The sequence below is a fragment of the Patella vulgata genome, chromosome 2 (assembly GCF_932274485.2).
Source record: "Patella vulgata chromosome 2, xgPatVulg1.2, whole genome shotgun sequence".
NCBI lineage: Eukaryota > Metazoa > Mollusca > Gastropoda > Patellidae > Patella > Patella vulgata.
Genome location: NC_065880.2, coordinates 67693150 through 67713708, shown reverse-complemented (window position 1 = coordinate 67713708; position 20559 = coordinate 67693150). Strand labels below are relative to the sequence as shown.

The following is a 20559-nucleotide window of genomic DNA, read 5'->3' as shown; positions in this document are numbered from 1 at the left end:
TCTAGCGGGATTTCCTTTCTATGGAATGCTCCGATAGTTTCCAAAATGAATAATGGCCTTTCCAGTCTTCTGATGGGAAATCAGTGATTCAGGGTCAAGGATGACCGTTTTGTTCTTAGCTAGAATGGTGGACAATCGCGCAGGGTTATCTAATTCTTAAACTTGCATATGCTATGGGCCTACACGTAGGTAACACACTGTAATAAATTGAGATGATTAAGCCACAACATATTGGATAGGATGGCTATAATTATGTATATATATTATCACCATCAGTGTTGGAAATCATGGTTAACTTGCATGAATGTGCGACTGGAATAAGGGGAGCTGTCTATTTTGAAATCTCAAGCTTCTTCTCTCTATCAGTCTTTCATGTTATATTCTTTTAGTGTATTTTTGCATTAAGAAAGCCACACCCATAGACATAATTAGATTTGGGTATTTTCTGTTATTTCATTAAACATGAATTTGGTCTGTAGCTCTGCTATATACAGCAAATTGTAAGAACTATCTCGCATAACTTCGTAAAACATAATTTTCATTGATTTTAAGGTAATGACGTAAATAATTAATGGAATCACACGAATAAGTGAACTTGACCAGTAACTCGGCTCCATATTGTACCAAATTTGAATAAAGAGCCGACAGTTAAAAAATAGATAATGAAAACGGAATATATTAAAAATTTCAGTCAAATTACTTTATTCTGATCGAAGTCATGGCCATTTAAAAATACTGTAGTCATTGCTACCCTTGCTACCATAATAATCAAAGTCTCGATTATCAATTTTTTAATTGACTGTCAATTGTGATTGAAAACCCCAACCATCCGGTGATCTAGAGAGTTGATTGTTGGCTTGGCATGTGAATAAATGATTTATATAACATTTGAGGCCAAAAGAAAGATCTGCGATAGGCAGATTTAGCTCTTACATAATGCATCTTTAAAAAATATTCTGGAAAATGAAACGCAGACAAAGAGAAACTTATTGTCCCCTCAGGTTTGGTTAAAAACATCTTCCGGTCTTGTTAGTACCCTAAAGTTGTGACTGAACGTAGAAATAGACATATAAAGAGGGAGTCACAGAATGACACAAGAAATGTTTATTTTAAACAAATGGTAGAGCTAAGCACGAATAAAGCAAGTATTATATAGATTGTAGATACAATTTAAGATAGATAGTAGATAATAAAAAGGATATACACAAAGAAAACAGCCAGTATGTCTTGTAACACAATATAATTTTTTCAGTTTAAAAGTTCTTGTACAGACTTCTATTACTGATTACTTTTCAGAATTACCAACAACGATTCTGGTGCTTCAAATGGTAATGAAACACAAATGTCCAACGTGCGATTTAGATATTTTCCAGGAAACAAAGTCTTTCTCAGAACTCTTAGTATTTAACAAATAAGCTTAAATATGATTTAATAAGATAAAATGATGATGACGATGATGATGATGACTGAATTATAGCACATTATTTTAAGATGCTGAAGCCTCAAGTTCACAAGCTTGTGTATCTGGTTCTTCATCATTATATATATTTTCAGCCTGTAAGAGGAAAAAAACGAAAATCTTATTGCCTATACAAGATGAAATGAAATGGGGTTTAATGTCCTACTTTTCTGCTCCATCCGTGCTAATAAAGACAAGCATATGCCAAGAATTGTGCTATGAGGGAAATTTTACATAAACAGTGGCACTCTTTATTTCGAGTTCTGACTGACTGGTTTTTTATTCCATGCGAATGACTAGTCACTGTTCCTTGCCAGCCAAGCTCTCCAGGAATGAATCCTGGACCTCCAGTTTAGTGAGACAGTGCCTTACTCACTAAGCCACTGTAGCTCCCTTACTGAATATTTTCAAAATTATATAATACTTGTCTACTAACATGAATATTTTACACTGGATTGTTTAATATGGCAGACAATATAACCAGCGGTTGCCAGGCAAGATACGTCCACATTTTGCAAGAGATGGATAGAGAACAAGCTAAAAACAAAAGTGATTTTTCGTACAATCAGGGGCCATAATCCAGAAAGTTATGGTCTGAAGTGCGCAAATACAGAAAGGGACTGAGATCTTTGGGACGTAAACATATATTTTAAGTTTCATAAAAATCTGATAACAATTGTGACTTCTAGAGGGTCCACAATTTTGGTATGACATACATTTACACTATTTGCATACAAAGAGCCGCCTTTTTGTCAGGCAGTTTTGGTCCAATTTTCAAGAAATTGGAACTCAACCGTCATTAGGGTGTAACGGTGTTAAATTTAAATGTTTTTTGAAGTGGATAAAAATTGTGACCTCTAGAGGGTCCACAAGCTAAAAATGTGATTTTTCGTACAAACTGGGGTTATAATCCAAGAAGTTACGGTCCGATATGCACAAATATCAAAAGAAATCTTTGGATTATAAACATATATTTCCAGTTTCATCAAAATCGGATAGATTTTAGGGTTAAAAATTGTGACCTCTAGTGGGTCCACAAGCTAAAAATGTGATTTTTCGAATTATCAGGGGCAATAATCCAGTAAGCTACGTTCAGATGTGCGCGATTATCGAAAGGAACCAAGATCTTGGTGATATAAACATAACTTTTAAGTTTCATCAAAATCAGATAAAAATTGTGGCCTCTAGATGGTCTGCAACCTTGATATACCATATTTTTTACACTATTTGCATGTGGCAGTTTTGGTCCGATTATCACAAAATTTGAATTCAACCATCATTAGTGTGTAACAGGGATATATTCATACAATCAAGGGTCATAATTCAGAAAGTTACAATCCAATATGCGCAAATATCGAGAGGAACTGAGATCTTTGGGTTATAAAGGTGTATTTCAAGTTTCATCAAAATTGGATCAAAATTGTGACCTCTGGAGGGTCCACAAGGGGTGGCCATTGTGTCTGCCAGTTTTAGTCTATTTTCACAAAATTTGATCTCAACCGACATTACAATGTAACAGTCATATATTCAAGCGTTTTTTTAATTTGGACCTCTAGAGTGACCACAAGCTAAAACGTGATTTTTTCTACAATCAGGAGCCATAATTCAGGAAGTTTCGATCCGATGTGCGCGAATACCAAAAGGAACCAAGATTTTGGGTTATAAACATGCATTTCAAGTTTCATCAAAATCAAATGAAAATTGTGACCTCTACAGTGTACACAAGCCAAAAACATGATTTTTTGTACAATCTGGGGCCATAATCTATGAAGTTATGGTCCGATACATGCCAATATCGAATGGAACCAAGATCTTTGTCAGATAGACCTTTATTTCAAGTTTCGTCAAAATCGGATAAAAATTGTGACCTGTAGAGTGTCCACAAACAAATGTGAACGGACACATGCATGGACGGACAGGGGCGAGGACAATATACCTCCACATGAAAATGTGGACATATAAAAAGAAAACTGAACTAAAAAAGTAAATGCCAACACCCATTTTGAATTTACTTTGTCAAAACTTACCATCTGCCACACTTGCATGATATTATCTTCTGATACAGAACATATTACCCATGGTTCATTTGGATTCCAGGAGAAATCAGATATTTTAGCAGTATGTCCACCATGGATAAACTGCAGAAATTAAAAAGTACTTTCATTAACTATATTAAAGTATGATTACAGAAATTATATATTATTGGGTTTTTTTTTACAAACATTTTATTATAGCCTAACTATTACAATATTTTGCACATTTTCTATGTAAATGACTGACAATATTGCTAGAAATCTAAAGAATTTGAAACTTCTATATATCTATGTGTGGATAAAGCTTAAATTAACAGTGTAACCTTAAAAGCTATGGGAAAATTCTTGTGTAAGACAAACAATTGCCTATGGTCTGAAGTGTGTTAAATGTTTTATCAAGGAAATGAAATGGGGTTTAACGTCCTACTGTTCTGCTCCTATACTGGGCTAATGAAGACGGGCATACGCCATACAGTGTGCTATGAGGGAAATTTGCCCGGGCAGCGGCACTATCGCCTACTCTTATATCGAATTCCAACTGCTAAGGGATCTTTTACATTCATTCCAATGTATACACGGGACCTCGGTTTTTCGTCTCATCCGAAGGACTAGACAGCTGTCCTTGTCAGGCCCTCCGTTCTGCACCACTGACAAGGGGAAACCACGTCGGAAAATCCAGATGAACTTTCTCGGCCAATGCAGGGATCGAACACCCGACCTCCGGGCTAGCGAGCCAGCATCTTAACCACCTAGCCACCGTGGCTCCCGTTTTATCAAGGAGATTATCAAAAGATTAAACATGAATTATGCAAGAGCTAAATCTGATTATTGCAAGTCTTAATTTAGATCTTTATTTAAACAACAAGACCAAAATCAACTCTGTAGACCCACGGATGGCTCGGTTACAGCTCGGATTTAAATAGGATTTCACTAATTGATTAAATCAGATAAGGGGTAACCTGATGAAAATACGTCAGTTAGATCGAGGCTAAATGATAGAGTGTACTTAGCGAGGCCGCTGTAAAGCGTTTCCGTATGCCATTGAAAACTTTACTTGATAATCGAGATATGTAGGTGGAGTTAATGCCTGTCAATCAAACGTTCGGCGACGGTGAAGACACATTTCGCTACCATTTCTAGGCAAATATTACAACGATGATAACTATGTTCAGAATAAAGTAATTTGACTGAATTTTTCAATATATTCTTCTTTCATCATCTACTTTTGAACTGTTATAGCAAGAATGACTCACTCTCTATAAATATCTCCCATAATGTATCTTTAAGTAACTCATCTAATTTAAATAACAGGATTTTAAATTTCACTGTCAGGATTATTTCCATACATTTTTTTAACAGTATATATTTACCAATAGTTCTGGAGGACCATCTTCTGCATCTTCAGCTGATTGTTCTTCACCAATTTTACTATAATATAAAAGATGTAATTAATGATTATCATTATATATGTCATACATTCCCAACAATATTATTATTAATAATAATAATAATAATAAATGTCCATTTCTTGAGCGTCAAATCCATCCATAAGCATGCTCAAAGCGCTTTTAAGAGCAATAAACTATATACATGTCTGTTTAAATATTAAGTCAACATAAGATCGTTTGAACAAGTGAATTTTTAATTGGGATTTGAAACTTGTAAGAGTTTTGCTGTTGCGAATATTTTGAGGTAAATTGTTCCACAGTTTTGGTGCAGCATTACTAAAGCTTCTATCTACGAACAGTTTTAATTTTGATGATGGAATACATAAAATGTTTTGATACTGGGATCTCAAAGTACGAGTTGGCTGGTATAAAGTTAGTAGTTCTGAAAGATACGAGGGTGCTGTACCCTGTTGACACTGGTAGGTCAAACATAGGATCGTGAAGTCTATACATGCATGAATCGGAAGTCAATGTAGGGATTTCAAGACAGAGGTGTTGGGATATAATGTTAGCCAAAGATGACAAGTAGAGCAAGAATAACACTGGACCTAGAACCGATCCATGCGGTACTCCACATTTAAGGATAACTGGGTCAGGCTTAACATCATTTATTATAAACCGCTGACTACGGTTTTCAACGTATAACATAAACCAATTATGTGCAATTCCTGTTATTAGGAATTCATTTTTGAGGTGACTGGAGAGGATTTGATGATCCACAGTATCAAATGCTGCCAAAAGGTCCAATAGAATTAGTGCCGTTACATAATTTAATATAAAAGATGTTATTGATGATTATCATAATTTTCAAAAATATTTTACTACAGTATAAAAGATGTTACTGATGTTTATCATACATATATCTTCAACATTATAATTTCAAAATATTTGAATAGATACCTCCTATCAAAACATCCTTTGTATATACTCTTAACAATGACAGGGAACAAATATGGTTGAAGGTTACAATAAATAGTTTATAGATATTGTACAAACCTAAGATCCCATACATGTAATCTTCTATCAGTACCACTAGATGCTAAAATAGTTTCATTATGGGGAGACCATTGTACCTAGAAAATATAATTCAAATATTACAATGTTAGTCAATTGGTTAGGCTTTACGAAAAACCAAGTTCCATACGGTAGAGACAACAGTTTTTCATTTGCATTACTTAAAGATTGAGAGTATAAATACATTAACCAACAATATTTAGAAACTGATAAAACAAAGATTACCTGAAATATTTCATCTTTATGAGATTCAAATGAGTGCAGTTTTAACTTCAAATTTCTCAAATCCCATAAAGCCACCGTCTAAAAAACAAAAAACATACACTATTAGCAATATGTATACATTCTTTATTCAATTTTAAAAAATAATTCTACAGTGTAAACAATGTTAACTTGTATTGTGTCACTTTTTAGTAAAAATCTATGTGAAGGTCAATCTGCTTTATTTCTGGTACATTTATGTCAATATAAAACTATTATAAGACAACAGAATGATTGATTACCTTGTCAGCAGAACCAGTAGCCAGTATAAACTCACTATAAGGATTAAATGATAAACAGTTTACTTCTGCTGTATGAGCATCAACTGTATGACTTGGTTTACTTGTATTATTCGATCTTGTGTCCCATCTAAATTACAATTATAATCTTTCACAATATAAAATACTGTAATGTACTTTTAAAAATCAACAAATTAAAGGGTGTATAGCTCTCTAACAACATTATCCATAAAAGAGATAGAATTCAGTATTGGTCCATTTCATTCAACAATGAGGTTGTTATATTACTGTGAAATTATGGGCTTCTAATGTTTAATGCAATAGGTTTGTCTGTCAATCCATCACTTTCTAATTGAGCTATAATGGTCATACTTTTACCTATCAAGCTTGATTAAAACTAATTCATTAAATTTCACAGTATTTTCTAAAGTCTTAACGATAAAAATTGTTGAGTTGGTTATTCATGATTACTCAAAGGAAACCATAACAATATAGTGGATCATGCAGTTGACATTGAAATTGACAAATCTTCTGTAGGGAGGAGTCTGAGAACTTCACAAATTGTCAGAAAACATAACTGTCGAAGCTGCTTATGGTTATATTATGATTATAATGAAGGCAATGTCAATCAGAATAAAATTATTTGTAGATTTCAAAGCATTTTATTCATTATCATCAGTTATTTGTGTCGCAAAATGCAAAAAGGGACAGACTGACAGGCAAACAATCCTTTCTTAATACTATAATAGCACCTTGCTTTCATCAAAAGGTGGGGATGGGGAAATAAAATTTGTATAATAGCTTACATCATTAATTTCTGATCATCTGCTACTGAACCAAACAAACTTTCATGTAACAAATGCCACGCCACATCCTAAATAGAAACAAGATATAGAATGATTTTTACAAATGTCAACTTGATAATAATTATACCAGAAATGGAATGAATGCTTGAGGTCTGATGTATCACTAATTTAAACCATCTATATGAACTTTTACAAAGTGAACAAATGCTATAACTCTGGATATTATTAGCAAAACTTGTTAAAATTCAGTACACTTCTGCATTCCACTAATGTGATCGGTGCCAGCAAAATCAGTCAGAAGTCGCATTCATTCATTTTGTACTATAGGCTATACACAGCAGACAGTAGTGAATTTATTGATTTTCAGTTATCATCAAACAATAGTTTGAAATGTTTTCTTTCAGAATTCTAAATCATTATTAATTATTCAAACTCTAAATGCCTGAAAAATAGATTTTAATAAGGGATGTTGAATCAAGATTCTCTCTAATAAGGGATGTTGAATCAAGATTCTCCCTAAAAAACATTTGAAATTAGTGGTCTTTATCAGGCATTTTTACAACGTTAGTAAGAGGGTTACCTCCCTTTGTGAAAGTGAAACTAGCGTTGGCATATGACCATTTTCCGTGAGCAATTTCCTCCCTTGCAGGAGATCTGGAGAAAGGCTGCGAGTCTCACGCAAAAAAACAGGTTAGTTGACACGTCTGTGTGCTTGGCGTTTAGGAATTAAATTAGTTTAAATTAATATCACGCAAAATTATTTTATTGAAATTATTTTACTGATCTTTTCTAGCTGAAAAGTTGTTGGAAGTTGACCTTATTTAAACGGCAAAATTTGCTGGTTGCCAGCTTCTAATGACATTCTTGCAAATAAACTAAACTCATCCAGCACCAAACTGGCATCAAGTTGTTCTGTGCACAGCAAAAGTGCTTTTCCGATGTTCTATTTTACTTCTTGCATCATGACCTTTGTTTTTTTTAAACTATTTAACAGTCAATTTAGAAGATGACAAACACACACACTGTTGATGAGTGACTAATAATTAAATGAAAACATTTAGTTCTGAATATGCCTGGATGTAAATGCAGCAGGACAGATGATTTCTCAAACTGTTATTCACATAATGATTACCTCAACTACTGATGTATGGCCTGTAAAGATTGTTAAAGCATCAACTGTTCTATTGTCTTTAGGTGCAGCATTAATATCCCATAAACATATCGTCTATAAAATAAAATAAATACAATATATTTTATGTATGTCCAAATTCAAGTTTTTTCTAGAAAAAAACCATTCCAGTTTTAAAATTCAAGTTTTTTCTAGAAAAAAAACATTCCAGTTTTAAACTGACATCTCAGTGGTTAGAAAAGACAGGGGCCAAACTTCTTACCTAAGTCCGTCATCACATGCAACAAAATCAACTTGGATCATGTTTAGGAATGAGTATGCCAAGTTTCACAACCATACTTTCATGGATACATAAAAACAATTTAACCAAGAAATTTCTAATAACCAGACGGCAAAAATACAAGATTAGATCAATGTGTGTACAACGGTTCCAGAAACAAAAGTTTGGGACAGGTGGAAGGAGTTCATTTCAATATCTATGCTCCCAGCATCATTTGGCATGGGATAAAAAATGTATTGCTTGAACTGTTAGCTAATCTTATTCTAATTATGATGGTCATGACAACCACACAAGACAGACCTTAACAACCAGGTATAAATAGAATTTTTGTTTTATAATCACAATTCATAACTATTTAAAAATATTTGGTCATCTATATGTACTGTACCCTTATAACTCAATCACATGTCTTATTAACATTATCTAGTTTATTTTAAGTGAAATATGCCACGTTCATACATACATGATCATCTGAAGCACTGAGTAAATGTCCATTTAAATTTGGGTTCCATGATAAACCATACCTAAAAAATAAACATAGGTCATTCTTCAAATGTCTTTAGTAAAATAAAATACAGCTAAAACACAGAAAGTTATAAATATCATATGTACCTACCCTTCCTTTTGATGACCTTTAAGACGTAATTCGGGATGACATTCTCCACTTGGATCTGATAAAATAAAATGGTCACATTAAATTCATAGAACTATATATTTTGAGGCCGAGTACTGAGGCTCACAATGATATTGCAATACCATTACAAGATGGATGCTTTGCATTTTCCATAAATTGATTAACACCTGGTTAGTTCTTATTGAACCCTGGAAAATATCACATCAATCCACAGATATTTAAACATTATAAATAATACTGGTACCAATAAAGACAATAACATAAATCTATCATCTTTTTTTTCTGTTTGTATTATAAGTAATTATAAGTATATAAATGGTGGTGCTATAATTTAAATAAGGTGAGACAGTTTTCACCCATCAACATTAATTAATCAACAAACCAATACCATAGATTTAATTTATGTTAGGATGACAGTTCATCATTTACTTGTTGTGAGCAGATTTAATATTCCAGTTACAGAGACAAGAAAACAGATGTTAATTGTTATTATACCATATCTCACCTGGTTTCGAAGGATGTTTAGAGTAATCAAACAATAATACATCACATGATGGTGTTTTTGTTGCTAGAATAAATGGATTCTGTGGCATTGATCTGGCTCTGTTGACTTCTCCTTCATGATTAATTTTGATTTCTATTTCAATTTTTCCACTGACCGATCCGAAACCTCCAAATTCTAAAACACACAAAATGAATTAACCATATATAACTTCTTTATAGTTTGTCTTGATAAGAGTACATATTTCTTATTTGAATGGGGGCATATATTATAGTAAACACCCTACATCATTGTATAGCAACTTCTCCATTGACAAATAACAACACTAACCAATAGATCTGTCTCAAGATTTAAATTAATCATTACCCCCTTTTTCACTGTCATAATGTGATGCATCAAACTGAACATTATCATTTGGTAGCTGGACACTGGCTATCAGGAGATGGTTTTGTTCATCTGATCTGTAAATTTAAATATTAAAACATAGTTATTCATACAAGTGTAAATCATGCGTTACCAGAAGGGTTTCACACATCAAGGATTATTTCTTGGTAAAGTTCCATCAAGGGAAAATAATCATTAGTCTATGAAAATGAAATGAAATGGGGTTTAACGTCCTACTGTTTTGCTCCAAACTGGGCTAATGAAGACGGGCATACGCCATACAGTGTGCTATGAGGGAAATTTTGCCCGGACAGCGGCACTACGGCCTACTCTTATATATTAGATAGGGTTTTACATCCACTTGACCATAACCTGGTTATATTCTGTCTAATATACATGTAGGACATTTCTATTTCGATAATTCCCTTGTGCGCAGGGGTCTAGGTCAAATATTCTAATTGGTTAATCAACTATTCCATTCGATTAAAATATTCAATTTTAAGAGTTTTAGTAGATTTTCAGATTTCTATAAGTCATAAATCTATCAATGGAAATTCATTTATCTGTTTGAATATTATTTGATTACCCAAAGAAACCCCCTGAGTTAGACTATACTAATCCTCATAACAGACCATGATCTACAGCACATGCCAGATCCCACTTTTGATAAGGCAACACAAATAAAATAAGTTGTTTCTCGGGCACCGCCCGCACGCAAAATTGGTTGCGCGTGCGGCCTATATAGTAGTTTTGATGAAAAATCAAAAATATGTAACGCCCGCCCGAGCATCGATAAGCAAGTCATAAAAAGAATATGCCGCATGTACTGTATCTACATGCCCCATACGTGAATATCCATTCAAATGTATTAAACTGATTCAGATGTAAACGCTCATTTACGGGTCTCTTTTTATTGATATCGAAAGAACCTCCATTTTTGTATCACATGATTTTAATTACCTCCCCTTGTGAACTAGAATTTGATTCGTGTTAAACACCGAAAGTCACTGACAACAATGCAATGTATTTCAATCATTCGATCTTAATCGGCTCATTATTGCCGGCTTCAGTCGGTCCATGTTTGAAAAAATCCTACTTATAAAACAATGAATCGTAGAACAGGTTAATATTATAACTTGTGGCTACGAATACGATACGATGATAGTCACCATACCTTAGTCAGAATCTGGGTCATTAGCACATTTAACGGTAGTTTTGATAATCCGGAAAATAATAATTGGATTACACATTTGATGGTTTTACTGACCAGTTGTTAGTTAAATTTAAATAGTCATTTGATATAAACCCCAGATAGAACACCGAATATCCTGAGAAACACACCGAATATCCTGGGAAACAGTCATTTCCCGAATCCCGATGACACGTATTGGTTGGAATTAGGTCAATCATTATAAACCAGCGATACTAGATTTAGATCTAAGTGTCCTTTACCGTGATGATTATTTTTGATACACATGCTGACAGAGGCTTACTCTTTAAAATATTGTCGTTATTATGGACGGCTATTAATAGTCGTACGGAATTTTATTTTAAACCAATTTCAATTATGGTTGTCACCATTACCATTAGTAAGCTATATTACGTGAATTAAATATGGAAAATTATTTTCCTTTCAGTCAGTGTTCAGTGTTTGAGTAGACTTGATTTTTGGGTTTATGTTCTAAGTATGTATAATATATAACTGAAAGCAAAACCGTAGACAAGTAATGACTTTCTCATTAAAAATTTTTTTAAAAAAATACAAGGCCGCCCTCCCGCCCCGACAATTTTCAACAATAGCCAAACTTTATTTTGCACCATCCTCTAGCCAGAAATGAGGTAAAAAAAAAAATGAACCGCCCTCCCCCCCTACAGTTTCAGCTGTCAGTTGCCCGAGAAACAAGACATTTATTTTGTGTAGCCTAATAATCATATTTATATTTGTATAAACCAATCATAAAATAAAGCGAATCATCATGTAACAATGAAGGTGATAGAGACTTTTTTGCACAACATACCATCACTAAAGAGAAATCGATAACAAGAAAAAGACATGGTGTGCGTCAAGTGTTTTTCTGAGTACGGTATACCATCCCTGATGAGAAAACAGGTTGTAAAATAATGAAATCTAACTTACGTGTGTGTGCCTAAAATAAGTCGGTGTAGAGAGTAGTCCTTGTCACTAGGTCTGAAAGAATAATTTACATAATTTTAATATTTTTAAAAAAAACTTCTTCCAAATCAAAATATGGAAACCATGTAAAATTAAAAAAGGTATTATCACCCTCAACAAGAAAATAAACTGGTGAAAATAGACTATATCAGGGAAATAAAATGGAGATTACTGCCCTACTTTTCGACATCAAAAGGGCTAATGACGACAGGCATATGTGTGCTTTGAGGGGAATTTTGCCAGGACAGTGGTGCTATGGACTCTTTTTTTTGAATCCCAACTGTCAAGGGTTCATTTAAACAGAACCTTGTTTTTTTGTCATATCCGTACGACTAGACACTGTTCCTTGCCAGACTCTCTGTCTAGCACAATTGACGAGGGGGGGGGGGAAACCATGCTTGAAAATAACAGGGAACTGTCACCACCAACACCGGGATCCAACACCACATTTGTAATTTAAAGTTCTAACATGTCTCAGAGGAAGTTTGACAGACTTGTCTCAGATCTTGATTAAATTCTAATTTGAAGCTGATGCCAGATACATGTATGTAACTGGCTGTGCAGTCAAATCGAACATACTTTTTACCAACCAGGGTCTGGGTAAGATCTCCATAAAGCACTAGAATAATCATTCAAACCTTGAAACATCTGGTAACCACTGGGCTGTTAAACTAGGCCATTCCAATGCATGGGTCATAACCAAATCATACAGAAAGGGTGTATTTTTCTTCCATATTTTATATTCTTCATTAATAACTCTCTCCTCCACTGCATCATCATAACCTTCAGATATAACTGCTGAAAACAAGGACACAAAATTTTAATTTAGTCAAGTGGTCTAGACAACTTAAGTCTTAAAAATGTTTGTGCTAACCAGATCCCCACAAATTCCCATATCAGGAGATCAAGTCTGCGATAGTTCTAGTGATGACGACAGATCGCTTTCTTCGTTTATTCCCAAACCAGAACTTCATACTTATAAACGGAAGAAGAAAACTAGTACAGAACACTTTGTCCGTCAGGATGTAATGTCTTCTCCAAAGTTAGTTTCCATGGCAGCTAGAATGAGGATGACTCTGTCTCAACAAGCTGCATATACCAAAACGTTAGTACTTTTTATTCTTAAGAGTGACATGTGCAGGAGAATAGTGGGTGGTGAAGTAGCGAAAGTGTCAGGGAATTGCGGAGTTCGCACCTCTCCGCTGGGATGGGAAACAATTACCTACTCTAACAGATAAAAATGAAAAGGTAGGAAGAGTGGCAGTTCTAGTTGGTGACCAGAATGAAGTCAAACTTTTAGGGATTCCATCATATTTACCTAGTACCGATTAGCAATTTGCCACGATTCTTTTTAACCTTATGTATGAATTACTTGAAAACTGTCAATGTGCTGATAACTTTGTGAGTATGGTCTTTGACACGACGTTAGCAAACACTGGGCATGTTAGCACAGCTTGTGCCAGCTCAGCATCCATGACATACTCAACAGAGAGACCATTACTCTCTCGTAGGTGAAGTAATGGTGATGCATATTTTTAAACATCTCTAAATGCACTGAACCGCCATCTATGGTATCTTGTTGGGGTAATAACTCCGCTATCACTGTTCAGTTATGAATTAACAATTAATGATAAAGAACTTATATCTAAAAAGTTGAAGAGCATCAAACATGATTTTTCCGTTGAAAGCGTTGCAAATGACTTTGAAATTGGCTATGGGAAGCCTTTTTATCCAAGCATTGTCACCACGTCTTCCAAACCTAGTCTAAGCAGAAAATTCTCATCATCGAACTTAGTCATGGTAATGATATAATGAATCTATGCTCAGTTTCATCACTCTCACTTAATTATAGCCAAAGTTATTGTGCCCCAAAGCATCAACCAATCAGATTGCTTATCTCTGCTTACTGTAAGCATACAATGTTTATCATCGATCTCCATCAAGGCACTGACCTAATGAACATCTACACCAAGTTTTAACATTCTACCTCAATTAGAAGAAGTTATTGTGTTCCAAAAGTCTTGACCAATCAAATTGTTTACCCGGAGCAGAATATGCTCATTATTGAACTTAGTCAAGGTATTGATGTAATAAAATTATACACCAAATTTCCTCACTCTCACTTAATTCGAACTAAAGTTATTGTGTCCCAAAGCATCAACCAATCAAATTGCTTATTTCTGCTTTCAAAAGGTGGGGGACAATTATTACATGTACATGTATTATCGGAGTTGAAATAATTGTGGATTTGGGTATTAAAATTGTGCTACCGAATCAAAACTGGAATAGCAAGACATTAACATTTGTCATACATGTTTGCAAGTTTTCTGTGAATCTCAACACATTTTTATTGATGTAATAACTGAATATCAATTTTAAACAATAATCATGTGTGATTAGTACTGGTTCATGAATCTCTGCATAACGATTCAAAACCACAAGTAACATCGAAGTAGATGCAAAACAAGTGAGATAACTGGGGTAAATCATAAGGGGAATGGCAACATATTGACACTTATATACAGTAGAATCTGTACAAGCAGCCACTCCTATTCAGCGACATCTCCTTGTAAGCGGTCACGATAAATTCCCCCCGTAAAAATTCCATTGTTTTATCTCTTTAATCAACGGTCACACTCACTCCTCTAAGGCGGCCAGCGGTCACTATTTTACTAATAAATTTAACAAAACATCGCCAATTCAACGGCCATTGTTGATTGATGCCATCTTGTCGTACATCGTTAACTTCGTAGCCACTCCACTAATCCTGGGATTAATAGGTAATTACCTGGTCCCCCACCAATCACTTAAAAAGAACTGTGAAAATAACAATAAACCCGGGATTATCTGTTAATTAATCTTTTGTTTTATTAAATGACAAACCCAATCTGCTGATCATTGTTTTCACACGAAGATTGAATAAACTAAAAGTACCGCCAAAGCCGAGTTTTGTCACGATCATCTAGTATCTATTTTCCATTGCCACTGTGTTGCTACAAAAATGGATAAATATTATCGAATACATCACAATGGTAGACAGTAGTATCAATATTGGTACAAAATGACACGTTATATCAGACATTTGAGTCAAAGGATTTTCGTTCCAATTTACCGATGCAAGTATTCGTGTTTGCTCCCAATGCATCCAAACGTAACATTTACTTTATGTCAGCATTAACAAACACTGAGATTTTATTAAAGAGGTCACTCCCGTTAAGCGGTCAGTCATGCAAATTCCCTGGAGTGGCTGCTTAATACAGATTCTACTGTACATGTTTTCCGTGAATTAACACATTTTTTGTTGATTAAATCATTCTATAATAGAGCGAAGCTCTAAAGCACCGCGTTTTCCGGTAACACAGGAGCGTAATTTAAAATGTCACCCACAGACTGTTGATTAAAAAAAATTCAGACCGGAACTGGATACACTGGGCAAAAATGGCAATGCACATGCCAACTCACCAAATCTCGCCGAGGCGAGATTACGCGACCCATAGAAATATTTTTATGACACGTTTATTCAATGACGTCACATATTTCTGATGTCAATGAAAATAATTCTTACACTTTTTTGTTCTTTTTTTTTTTTTTAACAAAATTAATCATACAATTTAGATCTAAATTAAATTAAATTCGGAAAAACGAGATCATTTAACATTACTTGTATCACTTGAGAAACTTAATTATGAAGGTTTTATATTTAACAGCAATCAAATCAGCTTTGCTCTACTCAGGCAATGCCTGTTACATATTAATTGATTGATGATAATAAAAATTGCAATGCCAATTTGAATTGGATATCAGTTTTCACAATAATCATAATGATGTAGGCTAATAATATGTGTGGTTAGGTTTGGTTAAATCGTCCTGCCCGTTTATGAATCTGGTTTAAAAATCAGGTGTCATCGAAGTAGTTGCAAAACAAAAGTTGGATTGTCCCTTTAAAATAACTTAGTTGTTGACCCTTCCTTGGTCTTCACTCTTCGTTCATCGACTGAGTGGGGCGGAAGCCAGAATTTATTTATCCTGACTGAATTGGATACATGCCAAGGCAACGAAATAACTTTTACGTTTAACAATACGGCATAAGCTCGCTTTTCAATATTACCTCCTTCTTCTTTCTCCGTCATCATGAATGTATAATACACAAAATATTAAAACGGCTAATAACCGACTCTTTATACAATGAAATACAACATGGGATATCTCGCGCCAAATAAAATTATAGTCTCGCAACAAATTTTGTTTATCCGGTCTATTCACTCTTGTCTGGATAATCGCGTCACTAAGCGCGCGGGGCAGATTATTAGACCAAAAGTTTCCGCAAGATTAAAGCGACTATAATAATGTTTCGAATGAGGTAAAGCTGCGTGTGGGGTTTTTTTTAAAGAGGGAGTGTTATTAGGCCTAACATTATTTTAAAACTTTTTATTTTTGTTAGTTGATTATTTTAATAATGATACAGATACTGCCCTATCATGATCGTTCTAGTCTATAATCTTTATTTCTAAAATATTGGAGAAATATGTATTCCTTCTCAGATAAAGGCTCATCTAGACGATAACTGTTTATATGAACCATTTCAAAGTGCTTATAACCAATTCACAGTACGGAAACAGCTTTAACCTGTGTTTCAAATGATATTTTACTTGAAATTGATAATAGAAAATGTACATTTTATATTTTATTAGATTTATCTGCCGCTTTCGACACCATGGACCCTCATTCTTTTACTTTCTCTGGCAAATTTTGTGATTTAACTATATGGATAATTCCAACGAAAAAATCTTCCCGGAAGACTTTTTAAGACTAGTCAAACTTCTGATGCGCTTTTCAGAAGATTTCATAACACACTATAAAAATAACCCATTTGAGGGAATATGGACACATAAGAATATAAGAATTATGACTTTCAGGATTCACAGATACAAAAGAAAATTTACAAATATTACATGCTAATTTAGGAGAAATTTTTCTTATCATATAACCACATAAACAAGAATATATAAAGAATCTAAAGATCTTCTAAAATAGAAACTGATATCTAAGTTTACTTCTTCTGTCCCTGTTATTGGTGGAACATAACATGTTATGGTTTCATGGATGAATTCCGTATCATCCCTGGCAACAATGTTACCAGTTCCACCACATCCACTAGCTCCTACATCGCTAATTAACCACAGGAAGGCGGCCTTAAATTATGAATGACAATAATTTTATTTTCACAGAAATAGAATTCCCAAGAACATACCCATTCTCCTAACAGCATTAAAAAAATAACTCTGGTCCTGGCTCATCTTATAGGTACATATATATTCTAGCGGATGAATATTTGCATTTAACAGATCTTCCGTAACATCAATTATGCTCTTATGCTCTTCATATTAAAGGAGCTATATCGCTCTTCGTAAATTAAATCTTTTAATTTATGATTAATGTATTCATATTTCTGTAAATAATTTCTTACGGGTAATGAATTTACGTAAGCTCTGGCTTGTTTTCGCTGGTATGGTTATGGCTGTCCCGCTTTTATATTATTTTAAAAAAAGCTGGATGTTATTCTTCTTCTTCTTGTAGAGCTTAATGCCCGCTTTCACCTATGGTGCTATAGCAGACAGAAGATCAATATATTAACTGACCAGGCGCTATATAGCTTTTCCGGATTTTTTTTTCACCTTCAAAACGCTTAAAGCTTCTTTAAAGTTTCTTTGGGGAATCAAATGAACTACAAATGGGTCTTGTATAGACCCGGTTATCCAAGCTGTTTGACTTGACTGAGTCTATTAACATTCAGCGCAAAAATAATGATTTTATTTGTTATTTTTAAAAAAATAGGGAAGACGGGAGTAGTGTATGCGAATTTTCTAGAACAAAACCAAAACAAAACAACAAAACTATTATTAATAATAAAATAGAACGTCTTCAAAAAAATATAATTAGAATTAGGTCAAAACATGATGCCTGTTTTCATGAAGGCTCAAAATGTTAAGTAATAATAAAGATTTTAAAATAAGGGTCTGTAGAATTTGGATAATTCTATCGACAATTTTACCACTATATTTTTATTTTTCCTTGAATTTAACTATGATATAAAAATGTTCATAATTAATAGTAAGCGGTGCATCGTGTCTGACATTGACCGAGAAATCGATTAAAGATGGAGGCTTGTGCGATAGGTTACTTATTATTCAACTTGTTTCATTTATAAATTTGCTACTCTGCCAGACATTTAGTTGTTGACATCTTTATATACATGATTATTTTCGAAACAAGGTATTTTAGGTTTAAGTAATCTTCAACCAAAACAAGTATGGAAGGCTTAAAACTTAGTGATTCTGAGCTGCAATGTTACGGAGAATTATTTCAGGCGTGTGACTCAGATGGCACAGGAAAGATTACCGGTTTAAAGGCATCTGAACTATTTCGAGGGTCAGGTCTTGGACAAGATGCGCTCATCCAGGTATATTGACAATTAAGACAACAATAATATATGTAGTTCATTATTATTATTATTATAGCTAATGAAATTCTGGTTTCAAATTTAAATGGAATGGATATGAAATGTAAATGAAATCAGAAATGTCAAATGTAATTTATTAATTGAAAAGTGGTTATAGAATCGGATCTGGTTTTACAAACTGCCTACAAACTAAATAACTGAGCCTAATACCCAATTGATGGATATTATCATGTGAATTAGGTGTCAGGTTCCCAATTTCAGAAACCAGCCTCTGTTTGTTGAATTATACAATAGCTCCAAAAACAGATCAAACCCCAACCCTGTTGTAGTCAGTAAAACCCCACCTGACCCATTCTTATAGTCCCTACCTCAAAAAAGCAACAGGTAACATTATTTTCATTTCGGATTCGGTTGAACATCCACGACCAGATCAATATATATTTCAAACTCAAACTGTGACCTAGCCCTACATGAATATTAAATTAGACACAGATTTATTTGGGTTATGCCTATAGTCTGCACACAATCAGTTGCTTATTGGTCAAGGATATGATCGCCCAAATCTTCTGACTCTTTTTGCAGCCTTTGATACTGATAGCTACATGTATACAGATGTTCGCTTAAGTATGGACAAAAGTATTTGCACTGGGGTTTCCCCCCCCCCCCGATCTTTCAAGGATTTTACAGTAAACCCCCCAAACATTGACCCTGCATCGTAAGCTGAATGTTTGCATAAATCCAAACATAATTTTTACACCCATGGGCATCCATCATTTATGGAAGGGTTTGCTGTTGGCTGAAAGACACAGGTACTGAAAGACACAGGTACTTAAAGGCTATTTTCTGTACAAAACCTACAGATTTTACCACTGTATGAAATTTTATTTGCACTAACAGATCTTCCAGATTTCATGAGAATATCTGTATTACTGTTATGATAAAATTGAAAACAAAGATTTGTATGTCTGAATATGTGGGAAATATGTGTCAACATCTATCAGAGACTGGGAGAATAGATTTGGACAGGATACACATGAATCAAAGAGCAATATGATTACAAACTTCCATTTTGCACAATCTGTAATTGGTGTTTATTTATCAAGATTAGCTTATACTTAACTTACCAATCAAATAAATAAAATTTCTCTCTAATAATTCACTCATCTAAAAATGCTTCACTCCTGGGAGTATTATACATGTACCATCACCCATGTCTGGTGTGAAGCATTGGGCTCATAAGAGGACCTGTAGTTCGTATCCGAAAACCTTGTTTTTAATGGATTCTGTCAACTATTAGTGTGAAACATTGGGTTAATGAGAGGATGGACTCTATCGATATTCAACGCTCTGCGACCATCAGTTCCTGAGTTTTGTCCTTTCTCTGAAAACCTTGCTAACAGGATAGAGGCTGCAGTTTTTAACACATTTCTTTTAAATTTTGTGTGAAGCATCTCGGTCTTGAGAAGGTGGATACTATCGATATTATTAGTGTGAAACATTGGGTTAATGAGAGGATGGCAGGCCACGAAATTTCAAATTTTAGCGTAACCAGAAAAATGGTTGCAGGTTTATGCTCAGATGACCACTTTAACCAATTGGTTACATAAAATGGTTGCGCTGCTTTCATGTTTTATCCAGATTTAAATGGTGCTATTATTCATTTCCACTTGCAGTGAATGTATTTTTTTAAAGAAATAACTTGACTAATTTATATTCTTTTATATTTAATATTATATT

The 20559-nt window shown here is 34.1% G+C and overlaps 2 protein-coding genes across 10 annotated transcripts in view; one reads left to right on the top strand and one right to left on the bottom strand.

Moving 5' to 3' along the window:
* Positions 1-1089: 1089 nt before the first annotated feature.
* On the bottom strand, positions 1090-16616 carry LOC126810557 (histone-binding protein RBBP7). Of its 2 annotated transcripts, none has more exons than XM_050535688.2 (15): positions 16471-16616; positions 13001-13160; positions 12327-12377; positions 10172-10266; positions 9809-9982; positions 9286-9340; positions 9133-9193; positions 8393-8485; positions 7261-7328; positions 6458-6584; positions 6180-6257; positions 5937-6013; positions 4863-4920; positions 3487-3597; positions 1090-1555 (listed from the first exon to the last, which is right to left on the bottom strand). In XM_050535688.2, exons 1-15 carry the CDS (start codon positions 16493-16495, stop codon positions 1487-1489), a joined length of 1302 nt encoding a protein of 433 aa, XP_050391645.1. In that variant the 5' UTR covers positions 16496-16616; the 3' UTR covers positions 1090-1486. The 2 variants fall into 2 exon arrangements, with proteins under 2 accessions (XP_050391645.1, XP_050391646.1); XM_050535689.2 differs by having other exon boundaries at positions 13001-13157; positions 16471-16615.
* A 1897-nt stretch (positions 16617-18513) lies between these two features.
* LOC126811169 (ralBP1-associated Eps domain-containing protein 1) overlaps positions 18514-20559 on the top strand; it is a 39740-nt gene continuing 37694 nt past the window's right edge. For all 8 annotated transcript variants that reach the window (XM_050536694.2, XM_050536700.2, XM_050536695.2 and 5 more), the window contains exon 1: positions 18514-18822. In XM_050536694.2, coding sequence (XP_050392651.1) covers positions 18673-18822 — 150 coding nt within the window. In that variant the 5' untranslated portion in view covers positions 18514-18672. The remainder of the gene's footprint in view (positions 18823-20559) is intronic.

Bases quoted from the DNA above. Each gene is read 5' to 3' on its own strand.
- LOC126810557 (XM_050535688.2), bottom strand. From the start codon at position 16,495: ATGATGACGGAGAAAGAAGAAGGAG. The intron at 4,921-5,936 runs GTTTGTACAATA...TTTATATTATAG, and splicing joins TTACATGTATGGGATCTTAG to TAAAATTGGTGAAGAACAAT. The intron at 3,598-4,862 runs GTAAATATATAC...TAATTTCTGCAG, and splicing joins ATGGTCCTCCAGAACTATTG to TTTATCCATGGTGGACATAC.